Below are 27,168 nucleotides of genomic sequence, written 5' to 3'. Positions count from 1 at the left end.
AATAATTAACAACAAAGCTGATTTACATATACGGTCAGATTTCAAAATATTTTATAGAAAAAAATATAAAATTTAGTTTTTAGTAAACTTCTTGTGTATTTATTAAGATAAAATTTTACTAGTAATAATTTTAATACGTAGTTTTAAGACACATGATAATCAAATTCGTATAATAAACATCAGATTAAATATTCAAATTAATACTTAAAGAATTTTGTATCAAATTGTAAGAGATATACTTATTTATGTTGTTAACTTAAATTTTCTTGAAAAAGTAATTTCATAATACAAATATTTTGATTTTAATAAATTCGTATTCTCTATAAATCTTTAAAAAAAATTTCTATCAGGTAAGTTTTACTATTATTTTAAAAGGGGATTAATTTATCTTATAGTATTATATTTTGAGACTTAATTATTTTATAATAAAATTTGTTAGAGACTTATATGTCTATCAAAAATAATTATCAAAAACTTTTAAGAGAGTAAAATTTTATTAAAAAAAATATTCGATTTAAAATTTCTTCTAATTTAGGTGTTTACCCTAAATATCACATGCAACAAATACTAAATATAAACGTTGTAAATAAATTTTTTTTATTTGAAAAATTTAAGAACAATAAAATTAAAACTGCAGAAACTGTTGACTTCTTTGATGATAAAAGATTGAGGACATTAGTCCTTTTTTTTTCTTTACTAAATTGTAAAAAAAGAAAAAAAGCAGACTTAGTATTTAAGAAGATATACATTCATTGTTAATAATTTTAATGAGTTAAAGATGAAAATAACATTCAATAGTATTTGAAAAGTTTAAGACAAAAAATTTAGCTATATAGAAAAGAATAGTATTAGCTTTCAGGTTTATTGTCCCAAAATATAACATTAGTCAAATAAATATAAAATGTTAATTTTTTTTTTTTACGGTATTCTCCAGTTTAGCAGGCTAAAGACTAATTTATCGTAGATCGAATCTTCTGACCAATAAATTATTGCATAGACTTTTAATATATATTTGGACTTCTGACAGTTACTTAAATGGATTAGTAATCTAATCACTTGATTCAAATTTTTTGGTATTGGGCTTAGCCCTACAATTTTTTTTTGGGTTTGAGATTGCTTTTTTTGTCATAAGACTTGCTCTAATTGAAAGTATTATTAGTTGGGCAAAAGAATAATGCAAGACTAATATTGAGAAAACAAAAAGTTCAACTAAATAAAACAAAAATGGCCAGTCCAAAAACAAAATAGGATACAAACAGCATAAAGAGTCAGGCATTCAAGCCCAAAAGAGTTCAAACGTATGTCGTGTATGGACAATGGAGAATCAATGAGTAAATTCTCATAATGGTCCTGAGATTGGCGGCGTGCACTAAAATCGTCTCTGAGATTCCAATTGCACCAATTACGTCCCTGAGATTGGAAAATTTATACCATAGTAGTCCCTGACCCATTTTTCGTTAACGACGTGCTGACGTGGCTTGATGACGTGGGCCTTTGGTGACACGTGTCACCTCATGGTTTGGCCACGTGTAACAGTATGATGATGTGTCGGTCAACGATATGTGGCATGTTGACGTGGATGGGTATGTCATGTGTCACAATACTATTTTGCCACGTGTCAGATTATGCCACGTGTCGCGATGCTATTTGTCCACGTGTCATCCACTATGTCATCGTTACATGTGCACCAAATTAGTCCCTTACTTTGCATCAAATGACTCATTTTAGTCCCTGAAATTGAATGTCGTGCACCAAATTAGTCCCTTCATCAGTTTTTTCTCATTTTTTTTATAAATTTAAAATTCTCAATATTTTTTTATACACTAATTTTAATTATATTTTTTATTATACATATTTTATAATAAATTTTTTAATTAATAATGTTAACTTGTATCATTAGAGTATATGTTAACTAAAACCAAAACTTTATTATTGTCTCTTGTATTTATTTGTATCTGTTTTAATACTGTTCAAGTCATGGTTACAATAAGTACTTGTATTGATTAATAGTGTAATATATGAAAAAGCCGCCTAACTAAGTTATAGATAAAATGAATTATTATAATCGATAGTATAAATCTATCTTATTAATTTAGTGAGAATTTAATTATATGGAAAATCAGACATTCTTAAAATGGATGATAATAATGAATTTATATTAGTTAATAAGTGTCTTATCAAGTATTTCTAAAATATTTATTAAAGTGTTAAATATTAAAAAAATTGTATTAAGGAATATTATTATACTCTTAAGTTACACTTTTTATTAAATCAATATCTTACATAATTCTTTTAATAAAATATTGAAGAAAAAAATTGTATAATTAAAACTAATATTTGAAAAATATTTTATAAAAACACTTGTATTTAAATAATTTGTGAAAAGATAAAACTAAAATTAGTATATTCAAATATATGATGAGAATTTTAAAGTTATAAAAAAATGAGAAAAAACTGATGAAGGGACTAATTTGGTGCACGACATTCAATTTCAGGGACTAAAATGAGTCATTTGATGCAAAGTAAGGGACTAATTTGGTGCACATGTAACGATGACATAGTGGATGACACGTGGACAAATAGCATCGCGACACGTGGCATAATCTGACACGTGGTACAATAGTATTGTGACACGTGGCATACCCATCCACGTCAGCATGCCACGTGTCATTGACCGACACATCATCATACTGTTACACGTGACCAAACCATAAGGTGACACGTGTCACCAAAGGTCCACGTCATCAAGCCACGTCAGCGCGTCGTTAACGGAAAATGGGTCAGGGACTACTATGGTGCAATTTTTCCAATCTCAAAGACGTAATTAGTACAATTGGAATCTCAGAGACGATTTTGGTGCACGGCGTCAATCTCAGGGACCATTATAGGGATTTAGTCGAGAATCAATTCATGTTGATGATTTATGACCAAAAAAAAAAAAAAAGAACTCATGATGATTATGCGAGGACAGAGGACTGAGTGAGGATAGATGAAAGCACAACAATATATATAAAGTTTAGGGGGTAGATAAAATTATTCAACTAAAATTAGAGAAGACATCCTAACCTTTCTAAATATCTGGGAAGATTTTCATGGCGCCCTATCAACAAAATTCTTACATCTATAAGCATAATTCACATCTTTAAGTGTGTCATTAACCAACAATATTACTCTTTGTTAATGACTTTTTATAATTTAAAACACTTCATATTATTATCAATCAATTTTATGTCCTACTAAAAAGAAAAAAAAAATTGAAAAATTGGGCCAAATTCAAGTATAAATCTGTTTTCAACTTCTTATATAAGACTTTACTTAGCATTTATTGATATTGATAATGTAAGTATGTAACATTATCTATTTATCAAATATTCAAATTCAAGCCGTGCATAAGAGAGAATTGACTATAATAAATTAAAAACTGATGCGTTAATAGAAACAGATTGGTGCGTATTCTGTTGTAAAATAAATAAATAAAGAAGAAAAAATAGATATAAAATAAAAAAAATATAAATAAAAAATTTTAGTATTAATATTTATCAATACTATTATCTCATTATAATATTATAATAAAAGTGATATATATATATATATATATATATATAACTCAAATTTATGGAGAGATAGCGAGGTAGAGAAAAGAGAAGAGTTTATGTAGTGTATAAATTATAAAGAAAGAGAGAAATATTTTTATTATTGTTGTCTATTGTCTCGTATCATATTCCTATTTATATATGTATAGGTCCTTATTTTCAACCTTTATTAAATGTAAATTCTCTTCGTAATATGAGTATTCTACCAAGGAAAAATTGAGCCACCCATGTTATTAATGGGCATCCACCTCATTCATTCTTATCAAAACACTCCCTTTAGATGACCATTTAGAATTATGTCTCGTTAAAACCTTATTAAAGAAAAACTCAATGAAAAAAACTTAGTGAAGGAAAAAGATTACAATATCCTTGGAGACTGCCTCATTAAAAATCTTGTCAAGAAAAACCTCGTGAAAAAAAACCTGACTAAGGAAAAAAGAATACAGTCTCCCCCTCTTGTCGACATTATTTAATATCTTGAAATCGGCGCATCTCAATCTGATGTACCAATCTTTTAAATGAGGATTTTTGGAGTAACTTTGTAAATAAATCTGTTAGATTATCACTTGAGCGGATCTGTTGGACATCAATTGTCCCTTGATTTTGAAGATCATGAATGAAGAAGAATTTGGGAGAAATATGTTTTGTTCTATCACCTTTGATGTATCCACCTTTAAGTTGAGTAATGCATGCTCTATTATCTTCAAACAGAACAGTTAGAGCTATCCTATGATCAATCAGTCCACATGATGACAGAATATATTGGATCAAACTCCCAAGCCAAACACACTCGCGACTAGCTTCATGTATTGCTAGTATTTCAACATGATTAGAGGATGTTGCTGCAATCATCTGTTTCGTGGACCTCCATGATATAGTTGTACCACCATATGTGAACAGGTATCCTGTTTGAGATCTCCTTTTGTGTGGATCAGACAAGTATCCAGTATCTGCATAGCCAACTAATTGTGACTTGGATTCATATGGATAAAACAAACCCATATCTACTGTTCCGTGAAGATATCGAAAAATTTGTTTGATTTCATTTTAATGTCTTCTGGTTGGAGAGAAACTATACCTTGTTAGTAAATTCACAGCAAATGATATATCGGGTCGTGTATTATTAGCAAGATACATTAGTGCCTCAATGGCACTGAGATATGGTACTTCAGGACCAAGAATATCTTCATTTTCTTCTTTAGGATAGAATTGTCATTTTTCACATCCAAAGACCTTACGATCATTGGGATACTTAATGGATGTGACTTATCCATATAAAATATTTTCAAGATCTTTTCTATGTATGTTGTTTGATGAATAAAGATTCCATTTTTTGTATGCTCGATCTGCAGGCCAAGACAAAATTTAGTCTTTTCAATATCTTTCATCTTAAACTCTTCTTTTAGAGCTTTTATAATCGTTGGAATCTTTTCAAGGGTTCCAATGATATTTAAATAATCAACGTACACAACAATTATAATGAATTCAGATGCAGATTTCTTTATGAAAATACATAGGCAGATATCATCATTCTTGAATCCATTTTTGGCCAGATACTCAGTAAGACGATTATACTACATTCGTCCAAATTGCTGAAGATCATATAAAGATCTTTGCAATTTGACTGAGTATAACCCCTGTGAATATTCATTGGATGATTTAGATATCTTTAATCATTCAGGAACTTTCATATAGATATTACTATCTAATGATCCGTATAAATAGGTTCTTACCACATCCATTAAATGCATATGTAGTTTATAGTATGCGGACAAACTGACCAAATAATGCAATGTTATTGCATTCACTACAGGAAAATATGTTTTTTTATAAATCTATACCGAACCTTTGTGAAAAACCTTTTGCCACAAGTCGAGCTTTGTAGCGTACAACTTCATTTTTCTCATTTCGTTTTCTCACAAATACTCATATGTAATCCAACAAGTTTTATATCTTTTGGTGTATGGACTACATGTCCAAAGACTTCACGTTTTGCAAGTGAGTCTAACTCATCCTTCAAAGCTTCTTCCCATTTTGGCCAATCATTTCTTTGTCGACATTCTTCGACTGTTCTTGGCTCAAGATCCTTACTTTCATGCATGATATTTAATGCCACATTATATGCAAATATTTCATTGACAATTGTCTTATTTCGGTCCCATTTTTCTCCTGTAAAGACATAATTTATCGCGATCTCATCATTTTCACAATTTTCAGTATTTTCAAGTACCTGAACATCTTCTGGGGTCAAAACTATATTAGAGTTTTGGACAACTGCATGTGTCTTTACTATGTCTTTATCATTTTCAACAGGAATAGTATTTACCTCTTTTCTTTTTCGAGGATTTTTGTCTTTGGAATCGATAGGTTTACCACACTTTTGACGTGAATTTGTTTCGTTAGTCATTTTTCTAACTGGGACATCAATTCGAATTGGAGCATTTTTAGCTGGTATATAGGATTTAGTTATCCCTTTCATATTAGAAAATGTATCAAACAATTCATTTGCTATTCTTTGCAACTGTATAATCTTTTGAACTTCTAATTCACATTGCCCTGATCGAGGATCTAAATGCATCAAGGATGATACATTCTAATTAAGTTCCTTTTCAAGAAGCTTATTCTCTCTCCTAGTGTTGAAAATTTTGATTCATCAAAATGACAATCTGCAAATCAGGCTTTAAATACATCTCCAGTTTGTATCTCAAAATACCTCACTATAGAGGGAGAATCATATCCAACATATATCCCCAATTTTCTTTGGAGTTCCATTTTGATACGAGAAGGTGGTGCAATGGGAACATATATCGCACACCTGAATATTTTTAAATGGAAAATATTTGGCTGTTGGCCAAAAGCTAATTACATAGGAGAGAACTGATGGTAACTTGTTGGTCTCAAACGAATAAGTGCTACGACATGTAAAATAGCATGCCCCAAGCCGAGTTGGGAAATTTGTTCTCATAAGTAAGGGTCTAGCAATTAATTGGAAGCGTTTAATAAATGATTCTGCTAACCCATTTTGTATGTGAACATGAGCTACGTACTTGATGTTCAACGCTTATTTTGTTAGCCATATAATAAGCATCAAAGGCTTGGGAAGTAAATTCACCAGCATTATTAAGACGAATTGCTTTGATTGGATATATGAAAACTGTGCTTTTAATCGAATAATTTGAGCAAGTATTTTCGCAAACGCCAAGTTGCGAGATGACAATAAACACACATGTGATCATCTCGAAGATGCATATATTAGGATCATAAAATATCTAAAAGATCCACGTGATGGATGAATAGGTCCACATATATCGTCTTGAATTCTTTCTAGGAATTCAGGAGACTCAAATCCAATCTTTACTGGTGATGGCCTTAAATTAGCTTTCCTTGAGAATATGCAGCACAACAAAATTCACTAGATTTAAGAATTTTCTGGTTCTTTAGTGAATGTCCAAGGAAATTTTCAATAATTCTCTGCATCATGGTTGTTTCCAGATGACCCAATTAATCATGCCAAATTATAAATTCATTTGAACTAGTAAACTTTGGATTTACAATGACATGTGATTCAATTACACTAATTTTAGTATAATATAACCCAGATGAAAATGAAGGTAACTTTTCTAATATAACATTTTTATTTGAATCATGAGTTGTGATATATAAGTATTAATGATTTTCCTCATTCAATTCATTGTTTTAATATAATATCCATTTTGGCGAATATCTTTGAAACTCAATAAGTTTCTTAGAGACTTAGTAGACAATAGTGCATTATTTATTATGAATTTTATTTCTCCGAAAAACAAAATTATAGCTCTTCCGGAGCCTTTTATCATATCGTCTGAGCCAATAATATTATTAACATATTCTTCTTTTGGTATAAGATATGTAAAATATATATTGATTTTGAGAATGGTATGCAAACTTGTACTATCTGCAAGGCAAACATCTTCACTATATGTCCTTGTCATTTTCTTCAAAGACACATAATAATAATAATAATAATAAGTAAAAGTATATGCACAGTAAAATTATTTTTTTGATTGAAATTATTTTTCTAAAAATACTGTACATAGTATCATATACTAAAAATTTTATTATTATTATTATTATTATTATTTTAGAACTTGACACATTTAGTAATTTTGAAATTTATAAACATGAATATTTTATTAAACATTATATATATACATCATACTTAAAATTTAAATACATTAGAAATAAAACTTAACAAGAAATTTTTTACATTATTTATTTATATGAGTACTTTAACAAATCCACATAATAAACTTTTCCATCATTGATCAAATGACCAATATTTCCTTCAAGATCTTCAAAGAAATCAGATATTTCATAATGAGTGGTGTAATTTTCAACATCTTTTAAAACAAAATTTGTCCCCTTTCCTTTGTCATCCTTTTTCAAAGATGTTTGATAAAAATCAACTAACTGCTTTGGGGTACGACAGGTACGTGACCAATGGTCCTTTCCACCAAAACGAAAATATTTATCCTTTATTGGTTTATTTTGCCTATTATTTCTTTTTTTATCCCACTTTCGGGTGAGATCCTTTCTTGTAAACAAATTTTTTCTTCCTTTCATAATTTTTCTTGTTACCAAAACCTTGCCATTTACATCTTCTGGAGTTATGATTTGCCGCATTTGCTTCAGAAAATGGGGCAGCGCCAGCTGGGTGCGCTTCATAATTTTTTAAAAGCAATTCATTGTTACGCTCAATAACGAGAAGGCAAGAAATTAGTTCAGAATATTTTTTAAATTCTTTTTCTCGATGTTGCTGCTGTAAGAGCACATTCGAAGCATGGAAGGTCGAGAAAGTTTTCTCTAACATGTCATTAGGGGTGGAAAAAAGTCAAGCGACCTACCAGGGACCTGCAACCTGGCCTGTGTTTGGCCTGACCTGTTATAAAATAGGTACAGTCTTAGGCTCTTTTAAAAGCCTTAATATGTTAATAGGTCAGCTACAGGCTCACTAATTAGCCTTATTGGCCTATCAGGCCTGTCTGAGCTTGTTAAAACATAATTAAATATATAAATAATTTTTTATTATTAACAAAATTATGAGATATTTTAAATTTATTATATTTTATTATAAATATTTTTGTATATTTTAAATACTTTAAAAGATTAAATATTCTTATAAATATTTTTATTAAAAAATTATTTTTTTAAATAATATTTTTATTTTTGTAAAAGAAAAATTATGAAGCCTTTAATAGGCTTCAAGCCAAGTCAGGCCGAATAATAGGTCAGGCCTAATACTTTATAAAGAGCCTATCGCAAGCTACAGGTCACGCTCAGGCCAATTAATTACATGACAGGCCAAGCCTGCTAAGAGCAAAGTCTGGCTTGACCTGGCCTGTTTCCACCACTACATGTCATTATCAGTTATTTTTCTCCCACATAATTTCATTCGTGAGGTAATTCGAAATATTGCTGAATTATATTTATTTTTGGATTTAAAATCCTGTAGACGTAAGTGTGTCCACTCATATCGGGCTTGAAGAAGTATCGCTGTCTTTTGATTATTATACCTTTCTTCAAGGTTTTTCCACAGATCTACATGATCTTTTAGTGTGAGATATTTATTTTTCAATCTTTCGTCAAAATAACGACGAAGGAAGATCATGGGTTTGGTTTTACCCTTCTAGGATGCATTATTTTCAGCCTTAATGATATCTCCAAGATCCATTAAATCAAGATGGATTTCAACATCTAGTATCAATGATAAGTAGTTGTTTCCACATATATTAAGAGCATTAAATTCAAGATTAGAGAGTTTTGACATAATAAAAATTTATTACCTGAGCCTTCCTAAATTTTGATCAGAGTCTCGTGTTGATAATGTGTTGTAAAATAAATAAATAAGGAAGAGAAAATAGATATAAAATAAAGAAGTGTAGATAGAAAACTCTAGTATTAATATTCACCTATACTATTATCTCACTATAATACTATAATAGAAGTGATTCATATATTTATTAATAGGGATAAGTACTTTTTTCGTCCCCAAGGTCTGGGGTCGAAATCAAAATCGTCCCCAACTTTTTTTTCTTATTAAAATCATCCTTAACGTTACAAAACGTTATAAAATCGTCTTTTTCTATTTTTTGGACCAAATTACCCTTAACTATTAATAAAAATAATATTAAAAAAATAAAACCCCACCCCACCCACACCCAGCATCTCTTCATCTCCCCTCACCCCCTCACCCCCTCACCCCCTCACCGTAACCCTCCACCCCTCACCCCCTCACCGTAACTCCCACCCCCTCATTGTAACCAGAATTCAAATTTTCAGGCAAACTCATGCTAAATTATCAGAATACTAAGATGCCAATTCACCAGGAACGAAAATTATTGAAAAAATCAAAAGCTGCAAGACACAAAATTGTCATGGAAAAATGTTGCCGCTAACCATGATCAACCGAAATCAAAGAACCCTCTTTGGCAAAAAAAAATCACAAAAAAAAGTAATCACTTGCAACAGATCCTCATGGAAATTCAAAACCCAAGCAGAAGTTCTTTTCCTCAATTGAATTCAAACCAACAATCAAAACCGACTTAAAGCCATAGAAAAATTATTGATCCCACCCTAAAAACAAAAAAAAAAAACTATTCATGGTCATCATCATCATCAACAGAAAATTCAAGCAACATGCACTTTGAATAATAATCAACAAATTCAGCAATAACAATATTTTAAATCCAAATTTCAGCAACAACAATATTCCACAACAAATTTCATCAAAAATTCAGAAATTTCACAAAAAATCCAATTCACAAAAGAAAAAAAAGAAAAAGAAGAAGAAGAAGCGGTGGTGCGGTGCGGCAGGACGGCAATGGAGAAGAAGTCGTGCAGTGGTGCGGTGCGGTGCGGCAGAACGGCAGGGCGACGGTCCCCCTTCTCTCCTCCCTCCTCCCCCCATTTTCTCGCGGCCTCCCCATCTTTCTTTCTCTCCCCAGTCCCACCCCCTTTTCTTCTTTTTTTTTTCTATTTATTTTCTATTTATTTTATTTTATAATTTTTTAATAATGAAGGGTAATTTAATAAAAAAAATAAAATTTAAGTAGAAAAGGACGATTTTATAACGTTTTGTAACATTGAGGATGATTTTAATAAAAAAAAATGTCGGAGACGATTTTGATTTTGACCCTAGACCTTGGGGACAAAAAAAAGTACTTATCCCAAATAAAATATTTTATATATATATATATATTGTAACTCAAACTCACGAAGAGATATAGGAAAGAGAAAGAGTTTATGTAGTGTATAAAGAGGGAGAGAAATGCTTGTTATTGTTGTTGTTTATTACCTCATATCATACCCATATTTATACATGTATAGGTCCTCATTTTCAACCTTTATTAAATGTGGACATCTACCTCATTCATTCTTATCACAACATATTCAAATTAAATCTTTTATATAAAAATCCCATCTTATTAGTTTTAAGTTTAAATTTGATACATTTATATTATAAAATATTTTGAATTCTTCTACACATACAAGATTTTTTGACAAATAAATCCAAACAAATTAGTCTTAATCTAACAAAACCCACTTATATAACATGTGCATGAAATCACGTCGTTCTTTTTCGTATTTTTTTTTCTTCTTCTTCTTCTTTTTTTTTTTTTTGAAAGAAAGAGCTCAACACAAAGTGGAGCAAAAACATAACTAAAATAAAATAAAATGCAGAAAAACAACTAAACCTACTGATTTACCCCTCTGTCATCTCCGACATTGCCATCAACAACTAAAGGGGTCAGCACCTAACCACTCAGTGTAACTCTGAACAGACAAGTTGATAATCTCCTCAACACCTTTTTCTTTATTCTGAAAAATTCTCCGGTTTCGTTCCAACCAAATGTTCCACATAATGGCACAGAAGCACACCATCAAACTCTTGCGCTCCTCCTTATTAATTGATGCCTCGGTCCAACTCTGGAAGTGTTCCTTGACTGTACCCGGGTATATCCATTGCAAACCAACATGAGATATCCAAGCACACCAAACCTGCCAAGAGAAATTACAGCCAAGAAACAGGTGGTAATCATTTTCATTGCATATTTTACATAAGACACATAAAGAATCTTCTTGGCTAATAACCCCGAACCGACGCAATCTCTCCTTTGTATTGACCCTGCCAATCAAGCCAAACCAAACAAATAACTCCACCCTAGGAGGGACAAGGCCTTTCCAAATTGACCTAGTAAAGTTGTAGCTTGAGATATCCTCCGGAGCCATTTCTACCTGCAACATCTGCACAAATGAGTTAGTAGAAAAAATTCCCTTCTTATCATATTTCCACACAACTCTATCCTCTCTCCCAAGTGCAAGTTTGACTATTCTCAAGGTGTTGTGAAGCTGGTTCACTAGTTCCAACTCCCATTGGAATAGCTCACGCCTCCATTGAAAGTTCCATATCCAAGTTAACCCATCCCAAAACCCACAATCCCCAATCACTGATCCTCTTTGGTTTGAAACAGAGAAAAGCCTTGGATATCGATCCTTTAAAGACCCTCCCATAATCCAGACATCCTCCCAGAACCGAGTACGTCTTCCATCACCCACTTCCATAGCCAATCCAGTAATCATCTTCTGCCTAACTTCTTGATCTTTGAACTGTAGATGACAAATGTCCTTCCACGGACCCCCCTATTAGGTAATCTCTGAGAGGATAGAAGCACAGTTGGGTTCAAGTTATTACAAGAGCAAACCACCCTCTTCCACAACGGGCACTCTTCCTCAGAAAACCGCCACCACCACTTAAACAGAAGGGCTGTATTGCGTAACAAAGCATCACCAACTCCCAAACCTCCTAGCCTCTTAGGAGCCTGAACCACTTCCCACTTCACCATGGCCATACCCGAACTCCCATCCTCCCTACTCCAAAAGAATCTTCTTTGTAAAGAAATTAGTTTCTCAGCAACAGCCTTTGGCATCTTATACAGGCTCAAGTAATAAACTGGCAGGCTATTCAACACAGATTTAATAAGCACCAACTTACCAGCTTTGTTGAGCACCTTGGCTTTCCAAAGGCTAAGCTTCTCCTCCACTTTGTCTATTATTGGCTTCCATGTCTTAACCAGTCTTGGGTTCGCACCTAATGAGATACCCAGGTATTTAACTGGAAGGGATTCTTGTTTGCAACCTAACACATGACACATACGGCGTACCCACTGCTCATCACAGTTAATAGGGATTAAACTTGACTTCTCAAAATTGATGCTTAAGCCTGACATCAACTCAAAGCACCGAAGTAACCTCTTATAGTTCTTGATAGTCTCATCTTCAGGAGGGCAGAACAAGATAGTGTCGTCAGCGAACTGTAGGTGCGACAGCTGAACATGATCCCTTCCAACCAATAGTGGTGATAAGCGGCCATTCCTCACTGCCTCTTCTAACATTCTATGTACTTCTTCTTCTTCTTTTTCGCGTTTCTTTTCCAACGTTTGTATCCCGCGTTTCTTTCCTCCCCATTCTCCTCCCTCTTCTTCTCCTTTTTCTTTGCGTTCCTCCTCCTTTTTCTTCACTTGTTTCATCCTTTTTGTCGTTCTTTTTATTGTTGTTGTTGTTACTGCTGCATTTTTTTCCTCTTCTTTCTATTGATTTTGCAATATTATGTATTTTTTGTTTTTTGTTTAATTTTTCCCCCCAAAAAGAATTATAAGAAAATGAAATAAGAAGATAAAGAAGAAAAAGCCGTAAAAGATAAGGAGGAAGAATAATAATTTTGAATTATGCAAAACTTATCAGAATAAAAATATACCAAAATTTCTTAGTTTTTACACCGAAATTTTGCTACAAATACACAAAAATATTTTTTTAATGTATTTTTTTTCTTTATTTCTTCTTTCTTTTGGTTAAATGAATGTATGTTAATCTTTTTTCAAATAATTTTGTAGTATTATGTGTTTCTTCTTTTTTTTTTTTTGTTTGTTTTTTATTCTTATTAAGAGAGTAAAACAATGTGAGCTAAAAAAGACATGCATAAATGATACCAAAAAATACTAGAACAAAATTCAATGGTTTGTTACAAGAAACCGATGAACAAAATTTCTGATAAATAGACAAAAACAGTTGCAAATCACTCAAATACGTACAAAATAACACCAGAAGCACAATAACAATATTTTATTATCTAGTTACAGCATGAAGAGGACAACAGCAATAAGTACACCTCAATTCACATGAAATACACCGAAAGACAAACAAAATATACCAAAACACAAACCAAAATATAACACTATTATTTTTTTATTACATCATACAATATGAGTTCAAAAAGGCATGCAACTTAATGAAACATGTATAAAATGATACCAGAAGCACTAGAATAAAATTTTATAGTTTGTTACAATAAATCAATGAATAAAATTCCTGATAAATTGACAAACACAGTTGTAAATCACTCAAATATGTACAAAATAACATCAGAAACACAATAACAATATTCTATTGTCTAGTTACAGCATAATGAAGACAACAGCAATAAGTACACCATAATTCACACAAAATATATCGAAAGACAAACAACATATACTGAAACACAAACCAAAATACATTGCAATTATTATTTTATTGCATCATATAATGTGAGTTTAAAAAGACATGCAACTCAATGAAACATAAATAAAATGATACTAGACGTACTAGAACAAAATTTTATAGTTTGTTACAATAAATCGATGAACAAAATTTTTGAAAAATGAACATAACAGTTACAAATTACTCAAATATATACAAAATAACATCAGAAGCACAATAATAATATTCTATTGTCTAGTTACAGCATAAAGAGGATAACAGCAATAAGTACACCTCAATTCACACGAAATACACTGAAAGACATACAAAATATACCGAAATACAAATTAAAATACACTACTATTATTTTTTAATTACATCATACAATATGAGTTCAAAAAGACATGCAAATCAATGAAGCATGCATAAAATTTTGTCTTTTTTTTTCTTTCTTTTAGTTGAATGAATGTAGGTTCATCCTCTTCCAAGTAATTTTGCAGTATTATATGTTTCTTTTTTTTTGTTTGATTTTTTTTATTCTTGTTAAGAAAGTAAAACAAGAAGAAACTTGAGAAGGTAAAACAATAAAAAAAGATGAATAAGAAAACAAAGATAATGATGATGAAAAAAAAGAAGAAGAAGCAGCAAAAGATGAGGAGGATGAGGAGGAAAAATTTTGAATTATACAGAACTTATCAGAATACAAATACATTGAAATGTCTTAATAATAACACATAAATGTCTTAGTTTTTACATCGAAATTTTGCTACAAATACACAAATATATTTTCTTTAATGTTGCATTTTTTTCTTCTTCTTCTTTTCCTTATTTCTTTCTTTCTTTTAGTTGAATGAATGTAGATTCATCATTTTTCTAGTAATTTTGCAGCATTATGTGTTTCTTCTTTTTTTCTTTGTTTGATTTTTTTTTGTTTTTATTCTTGTTAAGAAAGTAAAACAAGAAGAAACTTGAAAAGGTAAAACAAGAAGGAAAAAATGAATAAGAAAAAAAATGATGATGATGATGAAAAAGAAAAAACAGCAAAAGATGAGAAGGAGGAAGACGTGTTTTGAATTATGCAGAATTTATCAGAATAAAAATATACTAAAATTTCTTAACAATAACATAAATTTCTTAATTTTTACACCAAAATTTTTCTACAAACCTCAATTAACTCAGAAATGTACCAAAATTACTTAATAATTGCGACACACAAAAATGATTGAATTATCAACAAAAACACATCAAAATCAATTTTGGATCAGGCAACTCATCAATATAGTAAAAATTCTACAATAACGATAACGACGATACGTATAAGAAGAAGACGACAATGACTTTAATAATGATGATCATGATGATGAAAATGATGGAGGAGAAGATGGAAAAGGAAAAAGGAAAAGAAATTCCAATGAAAAAGAAGGAGGAGGAGGAAAAATAATAAAAAAGAAGGAAAAGAAGAAAAAATATCAGGGGTGATGAAAAAGAAGAATAAGAAAAAGAGGAGTGTTAGGGGCAGCAACTTTTGGAATTTGTAGCCATCAAATAACCATCAATGATGATTTTAATGGTATGAGATTGGTGTGAGATTTCATCCAATGGCTCACTTTTTCTTACTGGTTACATGCTGGTCAGAATTTGAAAAAGTTGTTGGCCCCTAAACTTTTCTATAAGAAAAAAAAGAAGAACGTGCAGCAAACGTGCGAAGAACAATGTGTGTACGTGAGTGTAAATAATTTGGTTAAATTTGTTTGATCAAATGACTTGTATGTAAAAATTAATTGAAATCTTTTATACAGTAATTCAACCGTGTTCATTCTTTTGATTTATTATTCACGATGTTAATATAAAAAAAATTATTTTTATTGATACGGCGTATAAAATTAGTAAGAGAAAATAATAAATAGGTGTTTGACTTTTTATCTTGAAGACAAATAAGTTCTCGACTAATTAAAAATATAAAAATATTATTTATTTTCTAAATCGCAAAATAATTAAATCTATGTGAATGACCTACTTGTCCTTATATATATTTTAAAAAAAAGATTTAAATGAAAATAAATTCTCTCAATTTTTTTAATTGATTAAGTAAAATATAATGTCTAATTTTTTAATATTTTCTCTTTTATTTAATCTCACTAATAAAATATATAATAAAAGATTATATTTTACTCTTTAAATTAAAAAAAATGAAAAAATTGAATCTTAAATTTAAATATCTCGTATTCTAAAAAATTATTTTTTATTAATTAATCAAGAATTTATATGTGTTTGGAATTATAAAATTACAGATGTATTTCTCAATTAGTAATTACCAATTAGTAATAGTGTAATACTATAAATTTGAGTTGTTAAGCCATTGGTATCTTTGCCAAGTCAAGCAGTAACCACTAGTATGAAAGAAAGAAAGAAGAAAGTAGATAAACATAAGAGAGAAGACGGAGCAGTAACAGTAGTAACTAGTAAGAGTGAGTGAGTCACCCAGCGAGTCCCACCAACACCAACACCACTCCCTGACTTCCAAATTCTAAACCAAGTCATCAATCAATCATCATCTCTTCCTTATCCATCGATAACTCCAAAGCCACTCTCACCAGAAAACCAGGCCTCCATATCCACATCTGCATGCTCCCTCAATTGCCACAAACACCATAGCCAATGGGAAGCGGTGCCTCCAAGGAAGGGGAAGAAGGAGGAGCGACCAACCCAGACGGCCAAGATGATACACCCGATGGCCAAGGACACGCCTCCGCTCATCACGACGGAGGCCAGCTCTACGTCTCACTTAAGATGGACAAGAACCACACCCTTACCGCCGACCTGGTTCCTCACGTGTTCGGCTCGGTTCCTCTCATCGGCTCTTGGGACCCTTCCAAGGCACTTTCCATGGAACGAGAATCTGTTTCAATGTGGGAGCTCAGCTTTGTTGTTCCACCTAATCACGGTTACCTACCTTCCTGCTCTTAATTTATTATTATTATTTTTCTTTTTTGAAAATAAGTTTAGGTAGGTTAGTTAGTTGGTGGTTTCTTCTTTTCTAGGGAGAAATTATTCCTGTACTCTTTTTTCTCGTAAATCGAGCCCACCCTAGCTGGCTCACTCTTATCCAATTTTAGATGAACAGAACATGATTTGATTGTTTTCAATATTTTTTCTTTTTATTTTTTATAAAATTCCAGAAAATAAAATAAATCTTTATTTTCCACTATAGTAGGAGTAGTTCGATGTTGCATAATTATGTGAGGACTCATTCGTGGTAAAATGTTTGGAGGACTTATTATAAGAGGACCAAATTGGTAGTGTATTATAAGGTGAACTCTTGATCTGAGCAAAAGCATTATTGGTTTTACTACAGGCAGAGAATTCGATATGTGAATGTGTTGCAATTTTGGAAATTGTGTTGTTGGAAGAGGATGGTTGGTGTTAGTTTATGAACCTGATGTTTTGACTCTTGTTTTTGTTTGGGATTTCTAGAAACTTTGGACTTCAAGTTCCTGTTGAAGCCTAAGTACAGCAATGCGCCTTGTTTTGTTGAGGAGGGTCCAAGCCGCCAACTCATTGGGGGAGCGCTGAAAGAGGACGCCAAGCTTGCTTTGTTCAGGCTTGAAAATGATGAAGTTCTTGAGTATAAAGTATTTGTAAAAGCAGACAGGGTCTCTCCTTTTGACCTTGCAGCTAGCTGGAGGGCTTACCAGGAGAATTTTCGTCCGTCGTCTGTACGTTGGATGCCTGATGTCAGCATAAATTCGGCACCTCAGCCAGGTGGTGAGGTTAGACGTCAACTTCTGGTTTTGTTTATGTATTTTTAACCCTTGGAATACTTGGTCAGTGACATTAAAATAGAATCACCTTTATTTTTAATTTGTAGTTTCTATTGCTGTGTTATCTGAAGAACAGTGTTAATTTGCCCCCAAGCCTTAAGATATTGAATTAGGTGAACATGTTTTGCTTTGGACGTTGTACTAACTTACACTCTATCTATCATTGGATGGAGTCTAAAGTGAGGATGGAATCCTATCCAATGATGGATGCGATACAAGTCGCCATGGTTTCCAATGTAAAATATGTAACGCTGATGTTAAGTATTTAGATGTTGTCTTATATTTCTAAACACACCTTGGTCTAGTAAATAAATGTCAACTGTTGGTGCAAATACAATGGTCGTTTTGATAGTGCATTTAAATTTCCCTTTAGTTCTTCTGATAGGCGATCTTGAAATCCAAAGCACTATTGTTGCTTCATATACTTCAACAGTTGAAAAAACATATAAATATTTAGGATGCCATATTTAAATTGGTTGCTATCAAATGTGTCTCTCTTCTTTTCTTCTCTTATTTCACCCTGTGGCTTGGATCTCTATGAAGTAAAGGTTGCCTTGTTGTCTTATCATTACTAAAAATTTTAAGCTTGCTTTACTTACTACTCTCCAGAATTGCTCTTCGGCCGGTTTGGACCTTGATCTTGAGCATTATGTTGTTCCGGCACCCTCAACTTCGGCAAATTCAGCCTTTGTATATGCAGCTAACATGACAGAGACTCCAAGGTCACTAACTAGTGGTTCATATTCCTTCAAGGATGGTGGTGCTTCTGCTGATCGCCCTACAACCATAAAGGTTTATCGTTCAAACTCACATCTTTTAAGTGTTGTTTATACTTTCTAAATGGACTATTTATTATTTAATAGTAGTAGAAAACATTTCATAGGAGACTTACAAGACAAAATGCCACTTTCTGAGTCTAAGAGGGAAACATATAAGAAATTAAGCTAACATGCTATCTTGATTCTTGATACTCAACATATTAAATGTTAAATCTGATTGGTTGTGTTGATGTTCTAACCAGGAGATGGAGGTTATCGTGCCTGATTCTTCTAAGGCCTTTCCAACTTCTGGAATGGTTGAGTCCAAGTCAGTGGGATCGTATTCGCCTCTGCAAAGGCAAGAGAGTCAGAGGGGGCTTTTTGTTGATAGGGGTGTTGGATCCCCAAGACTCATAAAATCTTCTAGTTCTAATATCTTCACTCATGATCTTAATTTAGATAATGATACCAAGGTTTGTATAAATAACTTCCACTTATTATTCAAACTTGTTTGATGTGAACCAACTTATATTGCATGTTCACCCTTTCTTGTTCATTGATAGAATTCAATGCCAGCCGCTGCTGGAGCTGTTGCAGCTGCGGCTGTTGCTGACCAGATGCTGGGTCCCAAGGAGGATAGACATTTGGCGATTATCCTGGTATACTCTAATACTCTGTCATGATAAGTTATTACTCACTAATTTTTATATTCGTAGTTGTTCTTTGTCACTACTTTTCATTTTTATTTCATAGTTGTAAATTAATTGAGACTAAGTCAAGTATATACATTGAAAGTTGGAAGTTAGAAATACCTGGAAAAATGGTCATATTTCCCTTTAGTTAATCTAACTAGTAAATTAAAATTGTGACAATAATTTCTATCTTCTTTCTTTTGCATAGGTAGGCCTGCCAGCGCGAGGTAAAACATTCACTGCAGCTAAACTTACAAGATATCTTCGTTGGTTAGGTCATAATACCAAACACTTCAATGTTGGAAAGGTTGTTACATTCTTAAAATCACCTTTTAACATTGATATAACATTTACCATGTGGAAATTTGGAAACATGTGAAGATAGTTAACATACTTACTTTTGGATGTTGCAGTATCGTCGCCTTAAGCATGGAGCTAATCAGGTATACTTTATTTATTTGCATAGTTGCAACTATTAAATAGTCTATGCTTCTGATATAAAGATTATCTTCAGAACTTTATTATGCACCGCATGTTTTTCTACTGGTAGTTATATCCCTCATTGCATTGTAAACCAATTATCATGAGATCAATGTGGTTCATGCTAGAATGAAGAATTTGCAGTTGAAAATTATTCCAAAGCAGTATCCTAGAATTCAATATCTGATGCTTTTAATGATTTAATCACATATTTGTCTTTAAAAAATTCAATAAGTGAATTGAGCTCTTAGAGGATTATGGTGATGCAGTAGGCTTGGAGATTATTCCAACAAGTTTATAAATAAGATGAAATTGGAAAGCATTGAATGAACTGTATAGCAGTCAACTAAATTCTGAAGGTGGGCCAAAACCATAAGAATGAAGTTTTTTAACTATAAAGTCTGAACATTGATACTTTATTACATTCCCTTGTACTTTTGAGGGTCGTAAGATTCTCAGTATCACCACATCATGTGGTTATAATGGGACAGTGAAAACTTGATTTTCTTTCCCTCGAAATCATGATGTTGCACTAGCCCATCATATTTTATAGTTTAACCGTTTAGTTCACGTGATATTATTTTGCAGTCCGCAGATTTCTTTGCAGCTGATAATCCTGAAGGTGTGGAAGCACGTAATGAGGTACTGCGGATTTCTTTAATTATTATTATTATTATTATTGGACTATTGGAGTAGAGTTGTAAACTAACTGTGAGCCAGTAAAACCTATAGCTTATACATTGCATTATAACTTTTTAATTTTTAGTTGGAATTATGACATTATTGCTTCTATAATTTGTTGAATTTAGTTCCAATTAACTGTCTTATTTCTTAAAACTTTTAATTATGTATTATTTCAAGAAAACTTATTAAATGTTGTTGTTCTGAATCACACACAACATCATGTGTCGAATAAATTAATCAGAGTTTGTTGATCTAAGTGATTCCTAAGTACAGAATGGTTCAGGAACTCAGCCAGGATTGAGAAGTAAAGTGTGAGATAGGTTGAAATAGTGTGTTAGGACTTTGGAGTCTTAGGATACCCTTAGGTAGCTAGTTATAGTTAGTTAGTTACAATTGGTGAGTTAGTGCCTTAGTGATTAGTATAAATAGAAGGAACAGGGTTGAACAAAGGATGTCCAGTCATTTGGAATAGTTTGGGAGAGAAGGGGACTCTAAAGTATCCTTGGAGATAGTAAAATCACTTCTATATCATTCAATAAACATTTACTTTGCAATTCATCCTATTTCTGGTACGAGTTCCTAGTTCTAACATAGTGTAATCCTTGGGCCTCTCCACATGGATAATGTCACAATCTAATAGGGTAACATCATTTTGATTGATAAAAAGTTGAAACAAAATCATGCATTACAATGTTAAGATCTTGTTACTCTTATTTAAAGTGCTACTTCTGACATTTTGCTTATTGAGCTACTATATTAGAAGCAACACCACGGCACAAATGTAGAGTGAGATAAAAAAGGAAAGTTCATGGTGATAGATGTTAATCTGTTACAACTATCTTACCCTTTTAACATAATGCTAATGCTATTCTGATATTTCATTTATAATGGATGATACTGGCGATGTTGACACCATGTTGACCTTTCTCTGTGTAAATAGTTTTAATATATCACGTGCCACTAGGTAGCAGCGCTGGCATTTGAAGATATGGTATCTTGGATGCACGAAGGTGGTCAGGTAAGATCATTTTGCTGCATCTTTTGGTTACTAATTATGCTTTCTTTCATCTATTTGCATAAAGTTTAACTTCGGTTTAGGTGGGGATATTTGATGCCACAAATAGTAACAAGAGGCGAAGAAACATGCTAATGAAATTAGCTGAAGGAAGATGCAAGGTAGTCACAGACAGTGTTGTAATTATAATTATGCAGAGTTATATGCTTATCCTGATTCATTTATGTTTTCATTGCAGATTATCTTCCTGGAAACGATATGTAATGATGTAAGCATAATCGAAAGGAATATACGTCTTAAAATTCAGCAAAGTCCTGACTATGCAGAAGAGTAATGTTTCATTTATAATTTTGCATCTTAAAATGGAAGATTTACCTTAGTGTTGATGTGGATAAATATACAATTAACTTCATCTTGCAGGCCGGATTTTCAGGCTGGATTGCAAGACTTCAAAAACCGTCTGGCCAATTATGAGAAGGCAAGTGATTACAAAGTACTTTTAATGATTGTTTTGTGTGAGCTTTTTTTTCCCTTAAATAATGTTTATTTTCATATTATTAGGTTTATGAGCCAGTAGAAGAAGGATCTTACATAAAAATGATTGATATGGTCAGTGGACATGGTGGGCAAATACAAGTAAGTTCGGTTACTTCATTGTTTCTATTGATCCTATTATGCATAGAACATAACCTTTCGGTACAGTTGATCATCTTGATAGTTCGTGTCAGAATCCGCATATGAAATTTGGTAGCATGATTTAACATCAAACAAGAAATTCTTGATGTGATCAGTACGAAGTTGCAAAAATGTTAAAAAGTTTTCATCGTTGAGCATATTGAGCATGCTATTTTCCTCTTATTAATTTAGTTCTTCACATGGATGTAATTGGTTTAAGAACCAGTTCAGTAACTAAATGGCTTAGGTTAGGCTATTAAAATTATAATCATATCCACATGGAAACTAGATTTAGTTGTTGTTGCAGCAATATTGGTATGCCTACTATCTCACCGATATCAAAACTATACGGCAAAGTAGGAGGCAGAAGAGATAGAGTCATTATTGCTCTAGATTGTTTGGACTCCTGATTATTGACTAGTTAAGCACTGACTTCACAATTTCTCACTTTTCTTAGAATTCATTGGCATTCCCTATTTCTTGGCCTATTTTGTTTAAGTGTTTTTGATTTGTTATTTGATCACATCTTCTATCTTTTGCCGTAGGTGAACAATATCAGTGGCTACCTTCCTGGCCGAATTGTCTTTTTCTTGGTAAGCATTTTTGAAAAATGTGGTTAAATACTTCAATTACAATCAGCGTTTGACACGAACACAGGCAAAAAAATGATAAAATTCAATAAGATACTACCAAAATTTGGTGGAAACAAAAAGGAAGCTAGTTATCACTCTGTGCCCCCCCCCCCCCCCCCCTTCTCTGTCTTCCAGTGAAAAGATAGTCCTACGTAAGTTCTTTCATCCATCTCAATATTGAACACCAAATTTGTTCAACCTTTTACATTTCATGAAATGTTACATTCATAAAACTATTACCTATGTCTATATGTACAGTCATATTGCTGGTAAGTGTCTGATAATATGAGTAAACCCGCCATTTTCTTTTTCGTCATATTTGTACATTGCTGTGAACCTCAATATATCTACTGTAGGTAAATACACACCTTACACCTCGCCCAATATTACTTACTCGGCATGGAGAAAGTCAGGATAATGTAAGAGGCAGAATTGGAGGAGATGCCGCATTAAGGTAAATACGATGTAGAAAAGGAAAATGAAGAGATATGAATGTAAAAGAAAGTCTGGTTGCTTTCTAATTAATCAACAGATAGTTAAAATTAAATGGCTCCTCTATCTTAGTTATGTTGCTTCCTCTATTTTTTAATGTGATGTCTATCATTTTTAGAACCATTATCCTTTTCTGTTTTTCCTTTTCTTTTCTTGGGGTGACTAACTAGAGCACAATGCAATTTGTTATGACAGTGAGGCTGGAGAACTTTATAAAAAGAAGCTTGCCAACTTTGTTGGAAAGCGTCTCAAATCAGAGCGGGCTGCTTCTGTAAGATTTTTCATTTATATAGATTCAATGTCTTCCTTTTGTCCTTTGAACCTTTTATGGGTTTTTGGTAGAGAAGAAAAAAGAAAACACAAGACTAAGAACAAAAAGGTAATATTGATATATAGTGTGATCTGATATCATATCATATAGAAAAACGAATCCCTATAATAATAATTTTAAGACTAGTAGTCCTAAAAGAACTAGGAAACAATTCATGAAATAAAAGTTAATATGAAAATCATTTTAAGGGATCATCTTAAGATACTGATATTGTAAGTTTGTAACATATGTCATATGGTGTAAAATTACTCTGATACTGAGATAAGATAGAGACATTGGTATATGTTATCTGTTCTTTTAACAGAAATCCATGATTTTGTTCGCTTGACAACTGTGTTTAACTGCAGCCTATTGTCAATAATAATGTTTGTATCACTTAATCATGTCATGAATTTCCATTTCTGTCGCCAGTCCACTATAAAAGAGTTGTCTCTCGCTATGTAGGCTATTGTGGAAATTGAAACAATTTAATGCTGAATCAGAGCTCATATGAGCTTGCTGCATGAACTAATATAAGCAAATATTGAAATGATGAATGATTTGTGATGTTTGTAACCACTGGTTCAGATATGGACCAGTACTCTACAGAGAACAATCCTGACAGCAAGTCCAATTGTTGGATTCCCCAAGGTTAGTGTTATCATCCGTAAAGCTTACGGATGCATGAAGTCATGTTAATGTCGAGAGATATGGATGACAAACTTGAACATTATGGTATTCCTGCACTTATTATCTTAGATACAATGGCGAGCACTTGATGAGATAAATGCCGGGGTGTGTGATGGTATGACATATGAAGAGATAAAGAAAAACATGCCAGAGGAGTATGAGTATGTCGCAGACTCGTAACCTCTACGACTCTTTTCCTTTCAAGTTGAATGCAAGTAGTGTATTACATAAAACTAAAAAAATAAAATGGTTAGGCTTGTGGAGAAAATGCTATCTGAACAGACATGATTTTTTTTTTTTTCACTTATAGCAGATCTCGCAAGAAGGACAAGCTTAGGTATCGTTATCCTCGCGGAGAGTCTTATTTGGATGTCATTCAAAGGTTGAAACATACATTTTTTTATCTGTTAAGCATTATTTCATTCCTTCTTTCAGCTTGTTTGATATCTAACTTCAGGTTTTGGTTTTGGTTTTGGTTTTTCTTCCCTAAACAATGCAGGTTAGAACCTGTAATTATTGAGCTTGAGCGACAACGAGCACCAGTGGTTGTGATATCTCACCAGGTTTTGCTTTTTGGCAATTAGACTAACATAGTCCTTACAAATGTTGTATTTTTTTTTTTGTTTTATTTTCTTGTTTGATTGGTTTAATCTCTGAATGTGGACATGTGGTTCCTTGTTTTTCTCATTGCAGGCAGTTTTGAGGGCATTATATGCTTATTTTGCTGACAGGCCTTTGCAAGAAATTCCACATATAGAGGTAATCAGTGGATTCATAGTAGTTGAGCTCTGTTGTCCCTTTTTTCTTTTACTAGATTGAGTCCATTTGAAACTTGATTTGATGGTTAAAACTTCAAGTTTTTTCTAGTCAAATTTTGTTGGTGATATGGCTTTCTGAGAAGATCTCTAGAGACTACAAAATCAACTATATGATAAAGTTGCTTTTAAAATTTCTATAATGGATAAAATATAAATACTAGATTTTTTTTATAAAAAAAAGAAAACTTAGTAGTTTAGTAACCCTTAAATGGAAGGATAAAATCAAATTCTTATTGAAGCTTAAGGTTATATGAAGTCTTCTAAGTTTTAGAGGACACAAATTAGGAGTGCAGATTAGACAAATTAATCTCTATAAAATAAAAAAGACAAATCAGTTCCAAATATTTTTAAAATGTTTTTTAAAAGTGCCAAATTAGTCTTTAATTTTTTATATAAAAAATATAGTATAGGTAAGGGATTAGATTGTCTAAAATTTTCAAAAATAAAAGAGAAATTTGTTATGTTATTTTATTGGGGACTAATTTATCTAATATTATAAAATATGCACAAGATATCTAAGATGGAATTTGTCAATTGCATTGCAGGTGCCTCTTCATACAATAATAGAGATACAAATGGGAGTTACTGGTGTCCAAGAGAAAAGATACAAACTAATGGACTGAAAAATGAACTGATGAGAAGCTCTCTTGCTTATGTTGTGTCTTGTATAGACAAATTATGCATTCTCCTTCTTCTTTCAATTTGTTAAAAATGTATTATTCCCACAAGTGGATTACATTATTATCATAAAGAAGGGAAGTCATGCTCTTCAAACTCAACATTTGTTTCATTTCAAGTGTAAATGATGTTCTCTTTGTAAGACATTACATTATACTTCATGGCTAATACAAATTCCACCAAGTTTCTTTCATCTGGATTTTAGAAACAGACTTTTTTATGAGCTAAGTTCCAAATGGTTTCTGAGGTATTAAAATAGTTCCCAAAATTCTAATTTCAACAATTACATCTTTAGAAAATTGGAAAAAGTGTACCATGTTTGGTTTTATTATATTATAGAATTTATTATGATATAGTTCTTTGTTTTAAGAGTTATACAAAATTACAAATTATTTTATAACAAATTATAAAACCAAAAACAACTTTATTATTTTTAGTTATCTAAAAATATGTACAGAAAAGTTTATACTTTTAGGTTTTTTGCATATTGTGCGGGACCAAGTCTAATTTAAGTAAAGGTGTGAGGTTTAATGTAGTTTTTTTAATAGACTAAAAGAGAGATCAAAATTGAGTCACACTTCAACCGTTAAATTAGTTGTTAAACTATCAAAATGAGAGTTAGTTACATATATAAACATTTTGTTAACTAAATTTGTGTTACAAGGATTAATTTGATTCACGGTTATAAAATTCAATAACCAAAGTGAGTACAATTAAACTTCAAAATGAAACTGATTATCAAATAAAATGTTAATTATCAAATGTAGTTTCATCTCTAGCAAAACTAAATAGTTGGGGAAGGAGTAGTTGCGTCAGAGTTCACGAGGCTATAACACCAAACAGCATGCGATGATGTATGAATATGAAATTTATATGTCTCCTCTTAAAAAGGAATAAATTCCATGGCCGGAAGCATGCATTGCATAATTTCATTGCAAATTGCATCAAATCAAAGTGTGTTGGAATCGAATCTATTCACAACAATTACAAATATCTACTGTTCCTATTTGTATTGAAACAGAACTTGCATTGCATTGTAGAGTGACAAGAAATAGTAGAGGAAATGTTTTATCAACTTTCTTTAAAAAAGAAAAGAAAACAAAAAAAAATAAAGACTGATAAAGTCACATGGGGTCCTCTGAACATATCCTTTGATCTTTTTATAACTGTAGTAATGAGGTCCCCCACTTCTGTCTAGTCCAACCAAATTGTTACCATCCCTCTAATATTGACAAAGTAAACAAATGTATAAAAAATAACTCATAGTAATATTTTACAG

The 27,168-nt window shown here is 32.0% G+C and overlaps 1 protein-coding gene across 2 annotated transcripts; it reads left to right on the top strand.

Annotated features, from left to right (window-relative positions):
- Positions 1 to 16,511: 16,511 nt before the first annotated feature.
- Positions 16,512 to 26,082, top strand: LOC112719983 (6-phosphofructo-2-kinase/fructose-2,6-bisphosphatase). 2 transcript variants are annotated; one of them, XM_025770759.3, is made up of 22 exons: positions 16,512 to 17,088; positions 17,619 to 17,914; positions 18,575 to 18,757; positions 18,987 to 19,196; positions 19,287 to 19,382; positions 19,624 to 19,722; positions 19,829 to 19,858; positions 20,484 to 20,537; positions 21,544 to 21,597; positions 21,678 to 21,755; positions 21,833 to 21,924; positions 22,015 to 22,072; positions 22,156 to 22,230; positions 22,815 to 22,862; positions 23,258 to 23,355; positions 23,589 to 23,664; positions 24,292 to 24,354; positions 24,463 to 24,554; positions 24,707 to 24,775; positions 24,893 to 24,956; positions 25,087 to 25,152; positions 25,757 to 26,082. In XM_025770759.3, the coding sequence occupies exons 1-22, from the start codon at positions 16,803 to 16,805 to the stop codon at positions 25,832 to 25,834; spliced, it is 2,265 nt and encodes a 754-aa protein (XP_025626544.1). In that variant the 5' UTR covers positions 16,512 to 16,802; the 3' UTR covers positions 25,835 to 26,082. The 2 variants fall into 2 exon arrangements, with proteins under 2 accessions (XP_025626544.1, XP_025626543.1); XM_025770758.3 differs by having other exon boundaries at positions 24,704 to 24,775.
- Positions 26,083 to 27,168: the final 1,086 nt, after the last annotated feature.

Source organism: Arachis hypogaea, chromosome 11 (genome assembly GCF_003086295.3).
Source record: "Arachis hypogaea cultivar Tifrunner chromosome 11, arahy.Tifrunner.gnm2.J5K5, whole genome shotgun sequence".
In the NCBI taxonomy this organism is placed as follows: Eukaryota; Viridiplantae; Streptophyta; class Magnoliopsida; order Fabales; family Fabaceae; genus Arachis; species Arachis hypogaea.
The sequence above is the reverse complement of the archived record's forward strand: the minus strand, read 5'-3'. Positions and strand labels throughout refer to the sequence as shown.

What these genes read in the sequence shown, in the direction of transcription:
- LOC112719983 (XM_025770758.3), top strand. Translation starts at nt 16,803, where the DNA reads ATGGGAAGCGGTGCCTCCAAGGAAGGGGAAGAAGGAGGAGCGACCAAC. An exon ending in AGTCCTGACTATGCAGAAGA is followed by an intron (nt 21,925 to 22,014) that starts GTAATGTTTCAT and finishes TTCATCTTGCAG; the next exon opens with GCCGGATTTTCAGGCTGGAT. An exon ending in TGGTTGTGATATCTCACCAG is followed by an intron (nt 24,957 to 25,086) that starts GTTTTGCTTTTT and finishes TTCTCATTGCAG; the next exon opens with GCAGTTTTGAGGGCATTATA.